This window comes from Bradysia coprophila, unplaced genomic scaffold, assembly GCF_014529535.1.
Source record: "Bradysia coprophila strain Holo2 unplaced genomic scaffold, BU_Bcop_v1 contig_232, whole genome shotgun sequence".
In the NCBI taxonomy this organism is placed as follows: Eukaryota; Metazoa; Arthropoda; class Insecta; order Diptera; family Sciaridae; genus Bradysia; species Bradysia coprophila.
Window position 1 is genome coordinate 19,149,931 of NW_023503493.1, and position 23,644 is coordinate 19,173,574.

General features: G+C 31.8%; 1 protein-coding gene across 5 annotated transcripts in view; it reads left to right on the forward strand.

Moving 5' to 3' along the window:
- The window catches only part of LOC119075844 (neural-cadherin), a 280,539-nt gene that overhangs the window by 70,279 nt on the left and 186,616 nt on the right, over positions 1 to 23,644 (forward strand). For all 5 annotated transcript variants that reach the window (XM_037182391.1, XM_037182393.1, XM_037182394.1 and 2 more), the window contains exons 12-13: positions 4,389 to 4,571; positions 6,149 to 6,335. In XM_037182391.1, coding sequence (XP_037038286.1) covers positions 4,389 to 4,571; positions 6,149 to 6,335 — 370 coding nt within the window. The remainder of the gene's footprint in view (positions 1 to 4,388; positions 4,572 to 6,148; positions 6,336 to 23,644) is intronic.

The window sequence follows — 23,644 nt, forward strand, 5'->3', positions numbered from 1 at the left end:
TCCTGACTAATTGCTTTGGGGAGACAATAGTAGCGGTGTTTTTTGAAATAAAAAAATCAAAGAAACCGGTATTTTACGACGTCAGTAGAGTCGAATTTTTTTTAAATATATTGGCTCGAAGAGTGGCTTTGTTAGTGTGTCAGCTAACTTATTTAGACATCATGACAGACGCGAAGTTCAGACTATCCCCATTACATGTAGCCTGAGGATTCGTAATACTCTAGGTCCTACTAGCTATCGAATCTTATGCATAAGTATCATATTTCTGATTAGCCGATGCTGGAGGCCGTTGCTCCGTAAGATATGGGGATCAGCTGTGGCAATGGTCATTTAAACTCTCATAAAACTAGTGTAAATACCTCTTCACACACCTTTTTGCTGAAAGCCAAGATCCAATCTTTTATGCGCCGTGAAATCATCTTCCACGAATTTGTATCGCGTCCAAATAGTCTACACCTGTAGGTTTGGCTATTCGCACGCACGTCCCAATAGTCCACACCTGTAACAATGGCTATTCGCACGCGCGTCCCAATAGTCAACAAACATAAGAGTGACTATTCGCACGCGGCGTGCGAATAGCCTACGGCCGAAGGAAAGACTAATCGCACGCGCGTGCGAATAGTCACTTCGTATATTATCCAACCCGTCAAAATAAAAATCTGGGCAGAGGTCTGTACTCTGACAATGCAAAGGTAATCCAATATCCCCTATTCCAATGTTAGTATTGTTACCAAGTAACACATAAAAATGAAAAAAAACAGAATTTCTTCATGTAATTAAAAGCTCAATTTTATTAATCAGAACTCTACATCTCTACATCCACAAACAGTTTTAGCCGATAAAACCAGGCTATTACGACTTCATTGCCATTATCACTAAATGCTTTCGTAATTGTATCGTTGTTGGCTTTGTTTGTTTCAATATAACCAACTATTATGACCAGACACAACGAAATCGAATTTTTGTGCTAAGAGATATTCTAACACATGCACACGCTTCACCTAACATATTTCCCTAGATTTAAAGACCAAGGGATGTAGTTAACAGCACAGCCATCAGGTGCAATCCAGAACACGTACATCTCTTAAATATTAATATAAACTTTAAATTTGTATGCAAATTTTACCCAGCAAGCGTATGTTGGTTTTTGATGTAAACATTGCACGTAAGATATGAAAAGCCGAAATGTATTTCGTATATACACACACATTGTGTTGTGTTTTTATATCCCAGAATGATTTTGACTGGTCTGGAAGTGTACAATGTGAATGTGACGGGTTAGGACCTAATGTACATACTCGAAATCTTTCGAAAATGTTTCTCCACATTTGAAAAGTCAGATTAAATTAAAATGAAAAAGGGATAAATAAGGATTCTATTGTGTAGCGGTCCAGTTCCAGTTCCTTTTATATTTGCAACTACAATGGAACAGAGAACGGTACGGAATTAAGAGCATTCATAATTGTTGAAAGTACAGACATAACATCGGTACTGGTACTTTTGCTGATATCACCGTACATTTTTCAATATTACATGTAACCTTTGTGTGTTGCCAATGCTTTATGGATTTATTTTTTTATTTTGCATAAATCACTGGAATCGACGAGACAATGTTTCCACCCGCCTAGCTTTATGACTCGCATTCAAAACAACCCATCCAATCACAATTTAATATTCTTTTTAGAGGCATGTAAAGTTTACCGTATGATTATACGCTTCAAAAAGCGTCAAATGCTTCAAATCGACTAAAGAGCAGGGTTGGAATTAAATAAGAATTTACTGCAATCAGTCATATACAATCTGAAACATTTTAAGACATTGTAAGATATTGTCCCACAGTGAAGGAAAACAGCGGTTTCTCAATTTCATTTTATAGATTGAAAAATCAAAGAGCTTAACATTCTCGCCCGTTTATAATGTCTGAGTTCTTTTGGTAGAATGAATTTACAAACGAAATGAGCCAAATAAAATGCAACAAAAAGTAGTATATTTCAGGACTATAAAAAAAAACTTTAAGTATAAAAGCTTGCATCATAGGATTATAAAATTGCAACTATTTCGTTAAACTACTTATTTCATGCAAGCGCAAGCATGTATATGTATTCGCGTATTTAATACATTTTGAGCATATAATCAGAACATAAATATGGGACTTCATACACAATGCAATTCCGTCCAACTTTTATAACAAAGTGACGCGACGGTTTTATTAGCATTGAAAATGGTAGCATTAAATAAACGAGTAATATTTCTGAGGAAAATTATCTTTCAATAAAAATGATTCGAATCAAATTGTCAACGATTTTAATGCGTTTCTTATCGACAAACCGATGATGTGATGATTTTAGCACTGCAATCAATTTGACTGTTCCTTTATTGCCGTATCTCGTAAATTATCTAAAAATAATAGCTCAATTAATTGTTACACTACAAAAGTGGAATGTATGCCACACACTATGTTCATTTACGAAAACCACACTTGCTCACACACAGAATATGATTGTGGTCTCGCTTATCTCTATGGCTTTGCGGTAATCCTAAAACGGTAAGGCAATTCTCTTTTTAATGGAAAAAATTTCTTTGCTCGTCTTTACCAACAACTTCTCAGTAAAGCTGATATAATTTTAAACTGTTTCAAGTACAATTTAATTGAGTTTAAAGCCTTTGAATAGTTTACATTTGTAGCATGTAAATACAACACGTTTCTCATATAGTAATTAAAAGTAAATAAACGGTTTACATAGCATATGTGGAGCATCATGTTACAATTTTCCTTACATTAACTTTGTACTTTCATCACAAAATGAATTTTCATTTCTTTTTTATGAAAGTAGCTTCTTTTACTTAAAGTCAAAGTTAAAGTAAAATGTACCGAAACAAGTGAGCAAAATTCTACATAAGAAACGATAGTAGACTCCGAGGTAGACTCATAAAATTAAAGCGATAATATCACTATGTAATGAAAGCATTAATTTCTCCATTTCCATAAGCGACACCATCGCAGACGTGTGGTGCTATACATCGTGTAAATCAAGGCACGTTTATGTATAATAAATATACTACGCAACGCATACATTCATGTTATTTTTCGTGTAACATTTTCCCGTGACTTAAACTTTTTCGATGAGACATCATTATCCTTATCAGAAACACGCGTCATAAATTATGAGCGACGCGACACCTTTCCTTTTTTCTCGAAATCTAAATTACTTTTTTTAAATATTATATTCCCTGACACAATTTACCGGCTCTGATCTTGAATTTTTGCGCTAAAGCAATCCATACAAATTGTTCTGTATTTATAATTTTGTCGACAAAATTCAATATATAAACAGGCTGGAGAAACTTTTGTAATCACTTAGATCGTCTATAATGGGATATAACCAATCGAGCAAGCATATCAGAGAATATTATTAGTTTGTGGTTGAATGTTGTGTGTATATGAGCAAAATAGTTTTATTGCAACTAGCACGCTTTCGAAGTAAACCATCCATGCACATTTTGCATGAATGCTTGAGTGAACCGACAATGGTATCTTCGTAATTCTTTCTTGCCTTGTATATGAATTTCAGAAACCATCAAATTCATATTGAAAACGTGCTGCGTTTTATTTTTATTTATTTTTTCAATATGAAAATTAAGTTGGTTCGGGGGCGTTGCAACGTTAAATATAAAACTGTCATTTAACACCATTGTACAATATCGCCAAATGCAAATGCAGAAAGCATTTCCATTTCATTTGGAAAATAAAAATTTCTTTTGTTTTAAAGTTCGTATTAAATGGACAAAAGTTAAGTTTTAATTAAAGAAGTTAAAATGAATGGATTCCCTCTTGCAGCAGCACGACAATAAGTAGTGCTTATTTTAATAGTCGTGGCGATTACCATTCTTCAATATTATAAACAGAGCATAAGGGAGAATTTTAGTTAAACAAAATGGGAAAAATATTGTAGCCGTTACATTCAACCAACTATATTTACCTAAATACATACTTGTATAGTATTACCAATTCAATACAGCATGGAAACAGAACAATCGATGACCTGTATAATATTATGGTTCGCATTTCATGATATTAATACAGTTGTACGGACATGATTTTCACTGAAAGAGATTGAAAAAATCGAAAAGAATTTCCCTTGTCTCTTCTGGTTGCTCCAAATATGCAATTTTTTAAAACATGTTTGCTAGTTTCATTTTTTTCCTCTTTTCCAATAACTGAAACAAACAAAGTCATTTCGGAATTTCGTGTTCATTTGAACGTAAAAATAATGAAAATTTCTAATAAATTTTATCTGACCATTAACCAGCAGACTTTTTACCGATTCAGCCAATTGAACCAATCATACGGTTAAAACGCAAAAATTTAATTTAATTTTTTATTACAGAACAATGGTGCTCAACAACTTGCATCTGAAGCAACCGTTTACATAATGCTGGAAGATGTTAATGATGAAATTCCGTTGTTTACCGAACGTGAACAGGAAACTGTTCTCGAAGGTGAACCAATCGGCACGAAAGTAACGCAAGTGAATGCTATCGACAAAGATGGAACATTTCCGAATAATCAGGTAAATGAAAATATTTCAACATTTCTGTTGTTTTAATTCTTTGCACAAAAACTGAAACAGATTAGAGTAGAAGCTAATTTCCGGTGTTAAGTTTTCAAAGAAACCGCTGGATATTATTTCCTTTCTGTTTGTACGGAAAACATATTCAGCGAAAATTGATTGAAAATTATGTACACTTGACTCGTATAGCATTTGCAGAGAAATTTTCAATAGAATAATGTTGATCTTTAGTATAAAGACTTCAGTTAGTTTATTATTAACGTTTAGACTGTGTATGTTTTGTTCTAATGTACACATTTCACACATTATATTATGATAGTGGAAACAGATTACAGAATCTTCACTTTGGTGAAAGTTCATCGGATACATTCAATTAAATGTGAAAGTTTCCTTCACGATTTATAGTTTCATGTGATTAGGAAACTTAATCGTCGAACAATATCACACAGTTTGTGTCATCAAAACAGATTCTCTGGCTCGTACTTTTTTAAATCTGAAACCCACTTCCCAAGCAACAGCAACAATTTGACCCTTCTTGGTCGAGTAACCACAACGATGACCAATAAAAACCCATAACAAAACAAGCAGAACAAGTAAAGTAAAAGATTTGGCTTCAAACACCAATATATATTTTCAACACCATCAGTAGTAGCAGATTCGCTGGTTTCAACAGTAAACTTGTCGTTTGTAAAATCTTAATAAGATCAACTATAGCCGGCCACCGTCTCTCCTTGTTGAGTAGCAAATTGCATTTCATATTCTCATCAGTTCAATTCATTTCATTATTTTTTTTTCAGACAAGGTAGAATTTAATTAAATCATAGTCCTTGTCTCGCTCACCAACAAAGGAAAAAATGTTTGAAAAAAATGTGAGTGGCAACACGACTCCAATAAATTTTCTACTTAACTAAAGCTGTGCAAGCTTTTTTCCGTCACACTTTTTCTACCAAAAAGAGTATTAACCTTGTCGATTAGATTTGCATATTATGTAGTATCATATGACGACAACGACGGAGAAAAACTGGCTTGCTTCCTGTTAGACATAACGATGAATTAATTTCATAAAAAAACTTTTTTTTTAACTAAAAAAGTTTGCGAACATATTTTTCATACTTCCACTGCCATGAAGATTTAGGTTAAGGGGTTTTTTTCGTAGCCGTAACGTGTATAAAAGACATTATATTAAGTTTAGCAGAAGAGATACTTTGCATTATAAACGAATATTCGATAGGAGTACCATGGCAATGATACGCCTTTTCGTATTACATAATCTCATAAATTTGTACACACTTAAATGAGCAGCCAAGTTTCCACAAAACGATGCGAAATTCACGATTCTCCGGCTGAACGAAATCCGCCACACACATAAACGGGAAAATAATAATAATAACAATAATTACCCTCCAAAAATATATTGTATATAGATTAAAATACCATTCTCAATATTTTTGCGTTGTTCGCTAAACTCCATAATAATGTGCATAAACAATGTTAGACTACGCGTCCCACACCGTTTACGGTTCGCTATACATTGTTAATTAACTCGATGTGTAATTTTCGACATTATCTTCTTACAGGTTTATTACTACATTGTCGATTCTCCGAGAAATGAGGGAAAAGAGTTTTTCGAAATTAATTTACAAAGTGGTGAAATTTTCACAAAAGTTGTGTTCGATCGTGAGAAACAAGGTGCATACGCATTGGAAGTGGAGGCACGTGATGGAGCTGCATCTGCTCGACCGAATAGCAATGGACCCAATTCAGGTAAGTCTTCTTTTCTAAGGCTCTTTTATTAATTTATCAGTCGAGATGTGTTGCGATATGCCGTTTACTCTAACGTCCTTGGTCCACAGTTATCAAACAATTTATAATTGAAATGTAGTCACATTGTGTGAAAATTATCCTGAGCTCCTTCGTACTATAGATTATTTTCCCTTTTTCCTTTCACAGTTCGTTTGAATTGGTCTTTTGTCTTTATCGCCCAAACAAAAAATCCTTTCTTTATTCATCAACTCGGAATCTATTTTATTTTCAAAGTTTCACATTTTATTCCCATAAGATAACCAACCATAAACAAACACATTATCTTTTCGATGTGAATGAGGGGTTCCCATTTTTATTTCCGAACAAAATCCGACAGGACTAATCAATAAGATTATTTGATGATCATAAAAATCAAATTAATTTTACGACAAACAATAAAATTTATATATGGAATTCTCATATAACATTGTCGTTATGTTGGTGACATACATCTTCATTGTGCGGCTGTGCTTTACAGCTTTTGACGAGAATGTCTTCCGCGAATGTTCACAAATCGAACACGCACAATAATGTAGATCTAATGTATAATATAACGTTCGAGTTGATGTCATGTTGGTGTGACAAGGGTATGTTTTTCGTGTATTTTCATAATGTTTTGAGACAAACGGAAATTTTTATTGGCACTTTGCGTACGAGTTTAATGGATAATAACACAATGAATGATATTTCGTATGTGTTATGACACACCTTTATTGGTATGAATGAGGCAAAGAAGATCTAAGGATTATCGAAGTTCGGCAAACACGGTCTGATGACTTTAGAATGAAAATTGAGTTTGAGGCTGTGAAATCATCAGATTTGTATGATACCTTACTAGGTAAAGACCTTCCGCTTTTATTATGAAAATAAGTACTGCTTAGATCAAATCAAGTAATAGAGTCGATAATCGTGCTAATGATGATGTTTGCTTACCCCTGTGAAACGTCAGCTTTCTATGAGAACGGTAAGCAGTTCATACTAATGAGCACAGTCAACAAAAATTTTGAAAGAGGTTTGTCACTTTACTTTTTAGAAAAATTGCGACGTTGCACAAAATAATCAAAATGTAGCCTAAAAAAACATAGGAAACAAACATCACAAGTATCTTTCTGTTGCTATACCATAAAATACAAAAGTAGTCTCAGTCAATACACCAGAAAAGATTGATGAAATAACAGAACTATCTAATTAAACCCGTCTTGCATCTACGTCAAAATAGGATCTTTTTCGTACATTTCCTACATTCAGTAAATCGATTCAACAAAAATATGCCCTGGTAAAAATGCCTAACTCATGTCTTGTTCCAAAGGATACACAAGAATGTTATTATAGCATCTTCTCTGGTCGGAGTAAAAAAAAAAATTGCTTACCGAATTCTCTACGTATTTTCTAATCCATCTTGAATTATTGCCATCATGTTACTGTGCCTGGTGGATACATACAGGCAAATTGTACATGTTCATGTCAAAGTGTATTACACTTAATAAATTCCGAAGTACATAGAGAAGATATAAACAAATTGCAATAAGCGCCAGAAATAATATAAAGAACAAGAATTTCTGTGCTCAAAAATAAATAAAATTCACATATTTTTGTCGTAAACCATTTTCGTCACATTTCATCTACTGGTTTTTATTCCATGTTAAAAAAAAAATACATTTCAATACCGAAAAATATCTTTATTTTTATAGGACATTGTAATGTCGAGGCCACACACATCAATATCGTATACACACTTTTTTTTTGTTATGCGAATTTTTATGTGAGATATTCAAATTTCGTTCGTATTTATTATGAAAAAGCCACAATTTAAATCAAATATATAAAAAAGGGAGTAAAAATTTCATTTAGCGATACATATATTTCAAATGGCAGATAAATTTTTATTTTTTTCTATCTATCTATGTTTGGATGAAGGAAAATAATATCTTGAAAAGTGGTTGGTTACAGGATGTGCGAAATTGTTTTAAGAGTTTTCCGCACCAATCTAAAAATAAAATCTTTATAGTTTCAATCATTTTATAAAAAGGGTTTATGTTTTGCGTTACATTGTTGTTGATTGACGTCTTCGGAGTTGTTATATAAAAGCTACCGATTTGTAAATAAATACTCTTGACTACTGACTTATAGAAAAAAAAAAGTCCTATAACAAACCGAGTGAACACAACATCTCTTCCATAATGTCTACTGTCACGCCAGAATAACTAACAACTCCAACCAAACAAAAAAAAAACTTTCGCTAATCAGACCTATCTCATTTCAAAGTTGTAGTGCGACTATGAATAACAAACCCCACACGAGAGCGGAATACATTAACAATGCCTTTAAACTTTGCATCAAAAGTTTTCTTGTCTCAGAGCTCTACCAGTTGCTCATTCATTTCTAGAGCACTACACATTCGTTTTTGTATTACCATTCGCTATATTCCATGCCATTGACGAGACGTTCAATCAAGATTTAATTTATTTCTAACGCGAATGTTTCATAATCCGTATATGAAGTCACACACAGTCTTATTATTTCTATAAGAATTCTGTATGCGTCGTGTTTGGCGTTGAGGGATGCACATGATGGGATGTTGTTCTGAGAATAATTTTAAAATGTGTTTTGTCACAATAATACAGAAATGTTTTCGATTTCGTTAAAATTTGATGAACATTTCCAATTTCTACGTCAAAGTCTGAACTTTTTTAAAGAATGAACATTCTTTTCGTCCATTTCTGGTCGCGATAATGTTCACCTTTCACAAACGGTTAGCTTAACGCCATACGACCATTAAATTTGATTGATTAGAGTGCGAGGACAATCATCACATGGAAGCTATTTTCATAGAAATACAAAGTGTATTACTCCAAAACGAAAGGTAAAATTGTTCAAGTGTAAAGTGATTTAAACGTTATCTCGCGTTGTGAGCAAAAACGGTTTACTGCAAAGTAACGACACAGAGCTCTTTGAGCCTTTAAGAAAAATCAAACGTTTCACCATATTATTACAACTAAAATTATTATTTATATTTTCTGATTTATGCATGGTTGACCAACGAATTTAACAAATTGAAGGACGTAGGGTTTTGCCTCAATGAAAAAGGATTATGTGAAATATTGACCATGAGATGTTGATACGCACATCAAGCATGCATGAATAATCAGTGGTAACCTCTTGAGAATACAAAAAAATATACCAAAAAAGATGTTGGATTCAAGTGTAGCAAAAAAAAAATCTCAAAAATTCAGGAAAATATTATTTTGGTTCACCGTTAGCAATTTGTCGCTTCTCTGAGCTGTACACAAACAAACACATTTAGGATATCCCGATCGGATTTTCGATATAAAGTCATTTCGATGTGGGATATTACATCTTTTCATCGTATAAATATCAATTGTCGGTCACTTATTAAAATCTATAGTCGAGAACAAGTGGTTATAAAGCTTGGACCGACAATCACACCTACCACAAAATGTACTTTATTTGCGGTAGAATCGTAAAATATCTACTGCCTATACCAGACACACCGTTAGAGCAAATATGAAGTAATTTTATCTTGATATATGAGTCGATAGCCAGAGTGTTTTCACACTTCCATTCCAAACACATAGAAAGTTCCAAAGAATATCACTCTCTGTTTGTTACTACAAAGATTACACACAACGGTATAGTAGCAGCTAAATCATTTCGATATTATTATCACCGAAAGTAAATCTAAAATATTTATTTTTTGTCAACAAAACAAACACTCCATATATATACTAAAGGGAGACTTTTAGCGTTAGTGCAGAGAACCATATTATGTATTACACACACACAATCTTTGGTAGCTTTCGAGAATATATGACCTGCGAAGTTTTGTTCCTCGTTCAGTTCATATCAATTGTAAAATGTTTTTTCTGTTGCCATTTTAAGTTCAAATGGAACAGTGGAAGTATAGTGGTAGGTATATTATCTAGGAAAATTATTGAAACGGGTCAACAACAGCAATAACAACAACAAGAGAAAATATTAATATTTTTTTTTGTGTGTGTTTGTTATTTTCATCTTTTGTTTCTTTGTCGGGGTTTGCCTCTATCACTGGAAAATATACGCTATTGTAAATTTTACATTTTGAATCATCGCCAACATTGTATTAAGAAATGAAAAACAATTTTCTTTTTTGTGAGACAAAAGCTGAACTGTGTTTTGGATGGATTATCTGTATAACAATGATATGTCAAGTCAGAACGAAGGGAAAAAAAGTTTTTTTTTCTATTTAGTATATAAGCTAGCTGATGTAATAAAAGAAAGTTCTTTTTCTGATATTTCCAATTATTGACAGTGAGAAAAACTTGTTTGGCGACAAAGAAATGTTGAAATAAATTATTGAATCAATAAATGAAATTGATCCGTGAATATATAAAGTTCTATTTTCTGTTAGAAGAAGGACGAAGGAAAAAAAAACTTATCGCATCATTAGTCGGTGATAATAGGATTAATTCTCCAAAAACATTATGTTACTTTTGTTGAAATAAAACAAGTTATTTATTTAGTATTCTGAGCTTCAAATTGGTTCGCAATTTTCCTTAATTTTCTATGAAATGGATGGAAACGTTAACAATGGAAACTGTTTAATTCAACCCTTTTGCTTTTGAGAACTGAGAATAAAAACTCTATATCATATAAAGCAACTGTTTCTTTTTCACAGAGTTGAGAGAATACAGATTATGTTGTTGTTGAGTATATTACGTACCCTGTACCTATATTATACATGGTATGAATCAGTTTTAGTTGAGGTTCTTACCATTGAAGAATGATGAACACAACATTATTTATAATACTGGTCGGAAAGATATGGTGAACTGTAGATATTACTGACCATATGTAAATCTCATAGATAAAAGTCTACAAGTTGGGCTGAGTTTTGTTATTTGCTATTTAATTCAACAATTTTCCAATTGTTTGAACGATCATAAATAAAACAGAAACTCAATCGAACGTTTCCCAATGTATAACTCAACTACGACATCTGTTACTTATGTGTTTTTCAAACTATTTTCGAACTTTCGATACAAAATCGTATCTTTTATCAGTTTTAACAAATTTTTCGCTATGTTAGATAACGATAGTTAGAGTTTATAAATTAAATTTTGACGTTGCTTTCGATAAAAGATGACTATGGGCTTGAGTACTTTTATTTAGATTGTTGCACCATTCACTATCTTTACCGAATGTTACAAATTAAATCTAAATTCACATCAATATGGTACCCATTCCAACATTTTTGTGGCTTTATATGGTTTCATACACCGGGTTTCTGAGAGCACATAAAATATCCACTGCAGTTCTTCTATAATAAAATACTACAATTCTCTGAGAATTTACTGGCTCTATTTTACATGGATAAAAAAACTGCTAATCGAAAGCTAGTATTTCTTGTAATCCTACAATTTATTTTTTAATTTTATGATTCATAAGTTGTCAATTTTCAGATATACTTTATTAAATATCGTATTAGTACCAAATTCTATTAAGAGATCTACAACTAATTCACTGGAAATATATACTGTCGTATCGCCTCATAACGCTTAACGTTCTTATAAATATTTGTATCATAAATTTTTTCGAATACAGCATATAACCCAGACAATATACACCTAATTTAGAGTGAAAGAAATTTATTTTTAAACTTTTCGAACGGTTGCTTTCAGTTGAGCTCTTTAGCAAAGATGAATTATGTCATTAAATAATTGAAATAAGTTCGGTCATTTAATTTTTAACTGAACTTAATCTGCAGCTTTCCATTCCAATTGCTTTTTTTTAAACTTTCTAAAGTCGATCAAATCCACTCACCTACACAGAAAAGTTTAGTCTCAAGAAAACTTCGTAAGTTGACGATGCACTATAGCTTGGTATATACAGAACTATATAGAATTGATTTTGTCTGTGCAACCATGGATTAAAATAGCATACCACATTTCTGGTACATTCAGCATAACACGATGTACTTAAGACTCTATGAATCCAAATGGATTTTCATCACATCATAAGGAAATAATCTTCAATTAAAACCAAATTTTCCATGTTAGAAACAAGTTAAATGAATTCGTTGAATTTGGAGACTTAATTAGATTGAATGTTTGAGTAAGTCAAATTGATTGGAAAAGTTTTCCAGCTTTACAATTCCCTAACATATTCTGCATAAAACGAGATTGAACAACGCCACATGGTTTTATGTCAATTCGAGTGTCACCTTTTCATTTACACATCTCATCAAGATCAGAATTTGGATTATTTTTAAGAAAATGGTTAAACCGAATAAAGGAATACTTTACCGAACTTGATGCTTTACACGTCCCGGCACGTACAGTAAATAAATCAATGTCATGATTTCGAATATATATACGTTCGATTGCATTTCAATGTAACGTTTATTATCAATGCCCCGGATTTTGTTCTTCGAATGTTTAAAGTTTTCTAGCACGGAGAAAAAAAGTTGTTGTTGTTGAATTCGTGTATGGCTGGCATCATGGAAACTTAATCATTTTGTAGTTTACTATAGTGATATAGTTCAAGTGCTTGAAATGAAATCATTTTCCGGACGAGTGAGAAAACGGGTTTTGTGAAATGTTTTATGAAGAAGCATTGCACTTATTGTTTAAACGTTTCAAGTATTGTAAGATGTGCTCCCAGGGACTATTTTAGGGAAAATTTCAAGGAAAATCGGGAAAATTAAGGAAAATAGGGAAAATTAGGAAAAATAGGGAAAATTAAGGAAAATCGGGAAAATTGAGGAAAATTATAAAAAAAATAGGGAAAAATAAAAGAAAATAAAAAAATATTTTTTTTATTGAGTAAACCTAGGCATTTTGAATTCAATATTTTGTTTGTTCTGCATTTCACAGTTGTCAGCCGCCACAGTTCTCGGGGTTTTTGAACTTATTGTAGATGTCTGGGCGTTCTATAAAGTCATCAATCGATCTAAATATGATTATTTCATTTGAGGAACAACGATAAGTTTGCAATTTCGAAACATTTTCGGAAATTTCACAATCTCGTTGTGAAGGCTTCACTAACTAAAGCGAAAAAATTTATTTTGGTTTGAATTATGTTCTGCGCTGATGTTTTTAAGATTCGTCATATTTAGAATACGAAATGGAATTTGGTCTTATGAATTTAGAATTGTTTCAGCAGCTGGCTTACTGTCACGTACACATAAAATTAAGCATTTTGTTTGTCTAAGCTGCTATTCTTTGTTTCTGTGATTGCTCTATTTTTCAGTCTTATTCCAAATAGCAAAAGAGAGCAATGTTACTAGAGAGGAATAAATGCTAAATGAGGAAAATGCTACAAATTATACGAACGGGACAGTAGTGGTGATCTTTAAAATGATTAACATCCTTGACATAGTTAATTGTTTACTTGAGGCAGTAGTTAATCAGGAATATTAAAGAATAACTTTCATGTCTACATCTTTATATCATTAAACAAAAGAGGTGAATTTTATGTTTTTTTTTACCATTTTATGGTCAGGAGATCTGTAGTATCTGTAAAAATAAACTTTTCAATCGGCAAACCGATCGGAAAACTGACGTATTTATTGTATTTAAACTGGTTCAGATCTATGTCTTTTATTCTAAAGACCCTATTAGCGACTCCCACTTCCGTTTTTATTGAAAGGGCCTTTCAGCTCCGATGTTATAACTATTAGTCGTTTTCGAAAAAGTAAATTCAAGTTATAATATCGGACCTGAAAGGCCCTTTCAATAAAAACGGAAGTGGGAGTCGCTAATAGGGTCTTTAGAATAAAAGACATAGATCTGAACCAGTTTAAATACAATAAATACGCCAGTTTGCCGATCGGTTTGCCGATTGAAAAGTTTATTATTACAGATACTACAGATCTTCTGACCATAAAATGGTAAAAAAAACATAAAATTCACCTCTTTTGTTTAATGATATAAAGATGTAGACATTAAATCTCCTTTACGCGTGCAACTCTTTTGCAACTTCATTTTATGATTTTCTCTCGGTCTAGACGAATTTTGTCCGATACCGAATGAAGTATTTAAATCACTGATTGCTAAAGATTGCTAAGTGATGCGAGATAATAAGCCTAACCGAGTTATTAGATTTTGATTAGTTATCATTTGTCATGTATAGCGGTTGACTGGAAAGTTTAACTTATGATTCTGAAGTATCTAGTTAAATGAGTTTACCTTGCACGGTGATTATGGACAATAGAAAGTTGCGATTTAATGAAATTGTGCTTAGTTGGTCATTATTTTAAACTAAAAAATTGTCCTACGGTATGCCTAAAAAATCGAATTAATAATCGCTATTTTGTTGACATGTGCCTAAATGGAAATTTTGCGCAATAGATGTGAAAATTGTCAATCCGAGCCGAGTCCAGTTTAGGTACTAGTTAGCAACAAGATTTTATGTGCAGGAGTGGGATCTTCAATTTTCCAAACGTCCTTTCGTCAGTACTCATTATGAGATTCTATTAGATAGAATTCTATTTATTATTGATAGAAGAAGTCTCAGAGACTTACATTAGTATTTAGATAACGTGAAATGTCGTAATGTGTCGAGATGCTGGTCTAGTTCGCCATTCACTACAAGGTTATTTTCATCATTGGACAAAAAAAGACTCGATGGTTTCTATACACTTTGAGATGACAACAAATACTTTCAGGAAATCGTCCACCACTATCAAACCATTTATTTTATTTACCCATTATATCTGCAATTGAGTTTCGAAGTTTAATTTAGAATTAACGTAAAATCGGGAAAATCGGGAAAAATAGGAAAAATCGGAAAAAGTCAGGAAAATAAGGAAAAATAAGGAAAATTGGGAAAATCGGGAAAATTAGGGAAAATTAGGAAAATCGGGAAAACGTTTTCTCTAAAATAGTCCCTGTGTGCTCCAGTCATGCTGTCAGTATATACATTTGATGAAAAGGAAATACAAATCTAGTTTTTTACGTTACATTGGCATTGTTATCGTGTAGGTGTGAATATGATTCTTCAATTTTTGGAAGTTATATTAAGAATCAGAGCAACATTTCGGCTGTCCGTCCATACAGTCAAAGTCTTTCAACTCAACCAGAAAATTGTATACCACAAAACCCAGCCCAACCCGACTAATATTTAGTAAAAATCAGAAATATTTACTTAGCGTAACATAGCGACACAAAATGCTAACTTTTCCTTTGTTCTCTTATGCTAAAATGCCGCCTCAGTCTCTAATTTAATTTATGAAAATTATAAAAACTGCAATTTATATTAATAATTCTTTTTCCTTTTTTTACAGGTATGTTGACACATGTTTTCTTTATTTTCAACAAACTATCCAACGTTAGCACCTAGTACAAAATGGTAAGTTCTGTGATTTATTCGAAAAATTTCTGCTCATATACTAACGAGTTACATTGTCCGGAATTATATTTGCGTAATTACGTTTTGTGCAGTGCTGTTGAAGATGCACATGTTTCTAATTTATGACGAGTTGTTGCAAATATAAAAGACAAATTAATTTTCCTCTATAATGTCACGAATTTAATTGCAATTAGGTCGGAGGAAATAGAAGCAAATAATGTTAATGGTTGTCGGAAAGGTCCTCTCCGCACAGTTTGTATTGTCAAACGTTTTCGAAACTTTGCTGTAGCAAAGGGTTTTCTGTTCATTAAAAACATTGCGAGGAAATCATCGATTTTTTCAGATTGCATTCCAGTGAAAGATGATTTCCAAAGTTTCTCTGCAGAATTTTATAATAATTGAATATTCAACGTGAAGCATATCACAGTGTAATCTGTTGGGCTTACTTCGGTTGTTATCGTTCAAAGACGATCTTACGGTTCACATTGCATATGATCTTCAAAAAGTCATCTTACTGTGCAACAGCGCCTTGTCATCTATCTAATATGATTTACAAGCGTATAAAGTGTAATTCCAACAAAATAAGCTTGACAATTCTAACATGTTTGTTTGCGGTTTTTTTTTACTCATTCCATTGTTGGACTTTCAGTTGGACAAGATAAATTAAAATTAATGGCGCGTTTTCAAAACTCTTAAAATTTATAGTCTTTTTACACAGTTTTCTATTACACACATAACGACGCTTGATGACATTGTAACCGACGTAAATATGTTAAATGAAAATGGGTTTTTAATTTATTGTTGCAAAGATAATTGGCCTGATTCTGCATTTTATGTGTTTGTGTCGAAAAAGTGTCTAATGTCGGAGAAGTAATGCTTTCATATACCGATGTCATTATGCTGAAGTTACATATCCTTACAATGTGGTTATTCATTTTTCGAGTGAGCAGAGATAAAATTGAATATTTGGATAATTTAAATGATCTCGATTTCAAGCCATTACACCCAATATTTTCCATCTTTCGTTTGTTTAAATTTCGTTTCAATATTGATGTTGAAATGTTAATCATATATACAAAACATTCAAACGGATATTATCAAAAGTCTTTTAGAAAATTAAGAACATGAAACGTCAATCAGAGCTTTAATGTTTTTGAAATGAACGGATAAGTCACAGTCAAGCTACAAGAATTCCCTTTACTCATACATGACTACGAGTTTCATGATTCAATTTCCATTTCCTCATAAAGAGTATTATGGCAGAAGTAAAAATGAACGTAAACTTTTTGAAACTCCCTTTTTTGTAATACTGGTTTGATCTAACTAAGAATTGCGTCTTTTAATGAAATTGATGAGCGGATGTATTATTTTTGTATTTTTGTTGGCTTTACTGTTGTTATGAGTTAATAAGGATGACACATGAACTTATCAACAATTTACATCAAATACTTTTCATAATGAAGAAAAGCTTTCAACAAAACTCTTATTAAAAAAAATTAACTTTTTTGTATAACAACAAATTTTTTCATGGTAACGCTCAAGCATATTGATCAGAAAAAAGAATCAAACCAGATAAATGTTTCTAAGATGTTCCGTAGTGTACAAGTTTCCTCATGTTTACCTGACATTTTGCCTTAAAAACTTCAGATTATTCTGAATCTGATGTGAAAATTGAGTTGTGAATTATTTAGATTAAGCCTGAACGCGAGTTGTATTAAATAAGAATTTATTTTTTACTGAACGTAAAACTCACCGTACTTTCAGTTTTATTTCAACAATTTGTTTTTCCAACTTTGCCAACAGAATTTAAAAATTTGTACATTCCTTCAGGTCACTTAGTTAGATGATCGATTGCTAAATATTTAACAAAAATTAAGATCTAGTCTAGCACAGATCCTCTTGAGCTTATCTCAAAAATATCGTATGCCCCGTGATGCATTGGTGTGCAAAATGTATTTATACTCAAACCATAAAAAAAAACAAGCCTTTAATCACATCCCGAAAATCGCATGCATATGCATCTCTTCACCTATGTACTTGTCACGTATCAGTTCAATTAGAAAAAGGAAAAAAAAACGAAAATAAAATTTCCATTTAGCGAACGAAATAGAATTTAAATTAAACGACGTCCTCATGTTTACATTAAAAAAGCTATGAATACATTACATTATAGTCATCACCAACACAAGATAGGTATATACACATCTCTTACAATCACACCTTTTTAACATAAACTGTATATGGCTTTACACAACTGCAATACCACATTTTCATAATGTTCGTGCATTTATATATGTTTATAGAATAGCATACGAAGTGTCACGTTTCGAAAATTCGTGTACCGTGCACAAAAGGATATGTCGTGTAATGCAATTTTCTTGAAATCCAAGCCTTAATTCAATTTATAGCAAATAATACTGCATATGAGTCTGATTATCCTGTGTACGTATATATGTTTTTGTGCAAGGATTAGGATTCATTTCAAATACAGATTTTGGTTTCCGTCCTATATTTGCGTATTGAATTTGATGTTGCCTTGTGTATATACGAAATTATGTTCAATTTGATTAGTTAGTGGTATGAATTGATTTATTGTTAAATAAATTAATGTTTGTAAAAGGACAAAAGCGTTTAAAGTAAAACAAACAAAAATTTAGTAATCAATATTCAACGCAAAGTCAAGGAATATTCAATAAGTGGAGACTTTTCATTTATTTAGGTTACGGTTACGGATACGACCAATGACGTTGAAGTGGATATAACGTCTTTGGATACGACATTTTTACTTCTATTTTAGGCTCAGCTGACAATGACTATCCAGTTTTAAAAAAATAACTCAAAGGTTTCTGAGCCATAAATGAAGATTGTGATGTAAGCTACACATTTAAATGTAAAACTCATGCGGTTCAGTGAGGAATGTTCAATTAAATTCTACCATTTGGTACGAGTGAATAAAATGGTACGAGCCGTACGAGTTCTCGTATTTAGACTTCTCTGAATACATTTTCAGATAGTTTTCAAATCAATGTACAGATAAAAATTGCATTTTTTTCTGAATTATTTTATAGAGCTTACAGAAAAATTAATCTAGTAAACATGATTCATAAACACGAATTTGATATGAAGTGATGCTTTCAATAAAATACAGATCTAGTACTTCAATGAGTGAAATAATGAAAAATAATAAATATTTGATAAGATAAATCAATTATCTTTAATGAATCAAACTCAAATAACAGCATCACTTCATCCCATAGCTGATTTTGAATTTGTTCTCGGTCATTTCAGAAACTAATGTAGTTTGATTATATATTGCAACGTTAATAAACTTATCGAATGATAGACCATGCACTAAATTGGAACATGCAAGTGAAAATTTAACAGAAATTAACTCAATTTCTGTACTCAGTACATAAGGAAAAACAAAATAAAAATAGCGAATAGACACACAGTTCTCCAATTTTGTTTTAATAACATAAAATCTACGAATATAGGAGGGTAATATAGGGTTTCCTTACACCAAATGGAAATCCAATTTTCTGTTATTTTTAATAAAATTTACTTTCAAGGCAATGTCCTCCTCGCCAAGAAATATACATGCATACAAGTGTATACAGAGTGAGCATCAGTCTATGCCAACGCCGACACAAGCAGATTGCTTTAATATTGTTTTGATACACGAAAATTGGTTTTTCACAAGATATTAAAACCTAAAAAAATGTAGAGTTTTCGCATTATAGAAAACATTTTTCTATTTGGGTTTGCTCTGCGTTCCTGCACAAAATATATCCCTATACCGAATGTGTATAAATATACAAATAAAACATTATAACGTGCTTGTTTCAAAAGATATAACAGCAACGAAATACGGTTCAAAAATCCTTTGAAAATATACCATCCACTTTACGCGTGTAGAATACGCAATATGTTTTTGCTTTTCGAAAATATATTTTTATGGGGCAAAAATACTGAAAGATTTATGATTGGTTGTTTAATAAATCAAAAAAAAAAGTTGTGACTGATGCTATAAAAGAAACATTAATTGAGGTTGCGGTTTCGAAAGTTCAAAAGTTGGATAGGTGGAAATCATTAAGTCAGAATGTCAATTCCGGCTTTTTTCGAATTTCCTTTTTCAGGTTGATAACAAATAATAAAGATGAGTGGATTTTTTGTGTGTTTCTATCAGCATCTTTGAATTTTTAACAAATAGGTTTGCATACTCATAGAAAAACACATTGTTAAAAGAGACAAACTAAGATTTTTAAAAGGAAGATAGCATAGCAAAGAGTCTGTATTTTAAGTTTTATTAGAAATTCCGATTTTACCTTTGACGCTGTAATATATCCCCAATTGAGTGCATCATCTATTGAGAAATTGATCATTGTTATAACTACATTTTCTACTACTTTACGTCGATATCATGAAGCAATTTTTATTCATCACTTTAAAATTTCAACTCACCACACGAATTCTCATTATTTCGTTACCTAGTGTAATCTTGTCACGGAATTGATAAAAATATTCGTTCCATTTCTATGTCTCGTTTATTATCCTTTGACGACCCCACGACCTAAAATAGTCGTTATAGCTTTTCGCAATGTGACAAGCTGTGTCGATTCTACCATGACAAGTTTTCGAAAAGTTCTGATTGTAAATGTTGTGCAAAAATAATCGAAGGCGAATCTAAAACAAATGAAACATTGATTTGGCTGACAACAAACATAAAGGTTGTTTTTAGAGGTTTAATAATCTAACCACATCGAATATTTTGATTAATTATTCTACTGTCGTGTGTGTGTGTGTTTGTGTATTTGATTATGTACATGCAGTAATACAGACCTGCCTAATGTAATCATTATATTGTTTGCCGCATGAAATTAATTGAAAATAGTACAAGAGTCGGGGTGATTCTGTGTTGTTCATTATTGCTTAAACAATTTGAGGTAACTCGCGAAAAGGCGTTCTTTCTAAATCCGCAAATTTATATGACAATGAACTTGTGTTACTTCAGCTAATCTCATTCTATATCAAAGCGGCTCTTTTCTGTTGCTATATCATTACACGAACAAAACGAATATATATGTATCTTTGATGACTACATGTTTTGCAAACTGTGGCATGTCTCACATTACGCCATATTACAAATTCAAACCGACACAATCTGAAAGAAAATTTCATTTTCAATTATTTCGTTGATGCCAACTCTTAAACTCATCATTCTTTGTGACATTAAAATTGTTCGTACACTTTAGTCTGATATGTCTCCTATTTTGGCTTTCCATTTGAATAAAACACAATATGAATATACATTACACTCGTTACATGAATTATATATCTAGCCGTATAAATCCCATACATAACAATAGCAAAACATACCATTCAAATGATGTACACATCGCGACAGTATATATATTTCTGGAATCATTGTAATTTATTGTGTGTATAATAAGAAAGAAAAAAAAAGTTTTGTTAAATTGAATTTTAAATAATTTATTTAAAGTAATTCAGTTTTCTGTTTTTTTTTTTCGGGAAAAGATGCTACCATTCTATATGAATGCTGTGAGTGTAACACTCAAACCCATCAACTTAATTCGGCATGAAAAGAGCTGTTTATTTCGAATAGAGGCTATGCTGTCTGTATGAATGTAATGAGGTTATTTATCAGATATATATTTTCGTTTGAAAAATATTGCTGTTTCTCTAACAGTCTCGAAAAATTCTGCTAAAACTCTCTCAACGGGAATGAAACCCCGTTTCACATAAACACTTACAGCAACATAAGAAATCTTATCAAAATATGACTGCGCTTTTCATGAGCATTTTTTTATAACTTTTTATTTCTTGTATCATGTATCTTGTATCTCTCTGTATAGCTATGAACGTGTTCCTTTTGAAAAAAAAAAATCCAACTGCAACATGAACGAAGTTGTATTTTGTAGTGTATCTTGACTTGGTTTTATGTTATTTCGTTAAATTTTACTGCTTTTTAAAAAGCAGTCAACTGTTTTCGATACAGAGCTAGGTAATCAGTTTTTTATTATTATTTTTTATGTTTAAAATACAATGTCATCCATTGTGTCCGATAAGGTTGTTTCTTGTTTCTCTTTATTTTTCTTTTACTGGCCTGTCGAACATTGCGTTATTAGGTTTTTTCTCGTTGTTTTTCGAATTTAGCGGGTCGAATCCAAATTAGTTTCCTAAGGATATTAGAATTTTAACCGTTAAATTACGTAGCTTAAGAATCATAAAATTTTACGATCGGAATATTTAATGTCAAGGGAACAGACATAACAATAACTCGCATTCTTCACACACAAACCATCGAAACGGCAAATACTTGTTTATATTTTTGAGTGAATATTTTACTAGGTCCAAATTGTTCGCGGTACACGTGGCTCACATTACCAATTTATTAAATTTTTTTTTGCGACATTTTTCGGTGAAATTTGTTTGCTTTTACCGAAATGAAAGATTTTTACAATGAAAAATTACGTGTCGAAACGTTGATGTATTCAAAACGAAATGGATATCATGATTATCGTCTCTCAAGATGTACCCGGAGAGAGATGTAATGACAATATGCCTTTTCGTACCGTAAATATATACCTCGCTGATGGTTCTTCTGTTATCAATGAATTTGCAGATTTTCTTTTGTTATTTTTAAATTTTTGGTGACTACATACAGACACTTGTGAAGTTTATTTATAATTTTCTCAGCACATTTTTCTTTCAGTATTTTCTTTAAATTTAGTTACCATTCATACCACTGATTCATATTAATTTACATTACAGTCGACCTTTTTTATACCGACCGAGCTTTACTTCCTACGAGGCTATTTCATTTAATACTTTTTTTGGGTTATGTTTTATAAAAAAGAATAATTATAATGGAAAACGTCTGCTATGGTTTGGCCCTTGGGTTTTCACCCTTCACACAAATAAATCTTGTTAAAAACAGCTGACGCATATTTGCTGTACGCTCATTCTATATCTACTGCTATTTATTACGTAAAATCGATTTTAAATGTTTGTTACACATTTACGTGATTTACTTCTTTTACATTGCAATTTAGTTACAGAATCTGTATCGGTTTGCATGTAATTTAATTTTATCTACAATATAGTTGTAAAACATGTGATAATAGATATGTGTACTATCTAATTTCCATATGAAGTCATCCAGAAAACTGCAAACTAAACAAATGAAGAAATTTCTTTCGACTAATACACCAATAATACATAGAGTAAGAACCTCAAAAAGTTTTTGCTTCTCTGCCCCCTACTGCCATAAAACACAATTATTATTATAAAACGAGAAAGTTTGTTTTTATTGCCATTGTCTTAAAAAGCCCAGCAAAGTGTTGACATAAATCAATATTTCCCCGAGAATTTATAACTTTAAAAGTTAAAATTTATTCGATTGAAAAACTCGATAACTTTTTTTGTCTGCTTCTTTTTTCGGCTTTGGAATTATATTATTTGAATATAAGGATATGGGATGCGAATAAATGCGAATAAATGCGGAAACAAAAGACAATATCATAGATTTGAAGAATTTGGTTATGATTCGGTTTGCTTTTTTTTGGTGTATGTTGAAATTTATTAAGGAAATATTTTTTTACGTCATTTATCGTTTGCTACATCATAAAGAACGTCGCAGAAGTTTTCTTTTTGTATAGATCGGGTTAAACGATGAATATAGGTGAAACTTCATGGGAAGATAAGTTTTTTTTTTGTGGTCAAACACAGTGACTGAACTTTAGTGAACACTCTAAAAAGTAATTCCTATAAAGGCTGACAAACCCTCGTTGCTGATAGAATTTCATAAGATTATTATTTTTGGATACTAATGACTTTAAGTGTGGGTTGTTTTCTGAGTTATTTGCTAGGACCTTTCATTGTATTGTAGAGGTACTATCAAA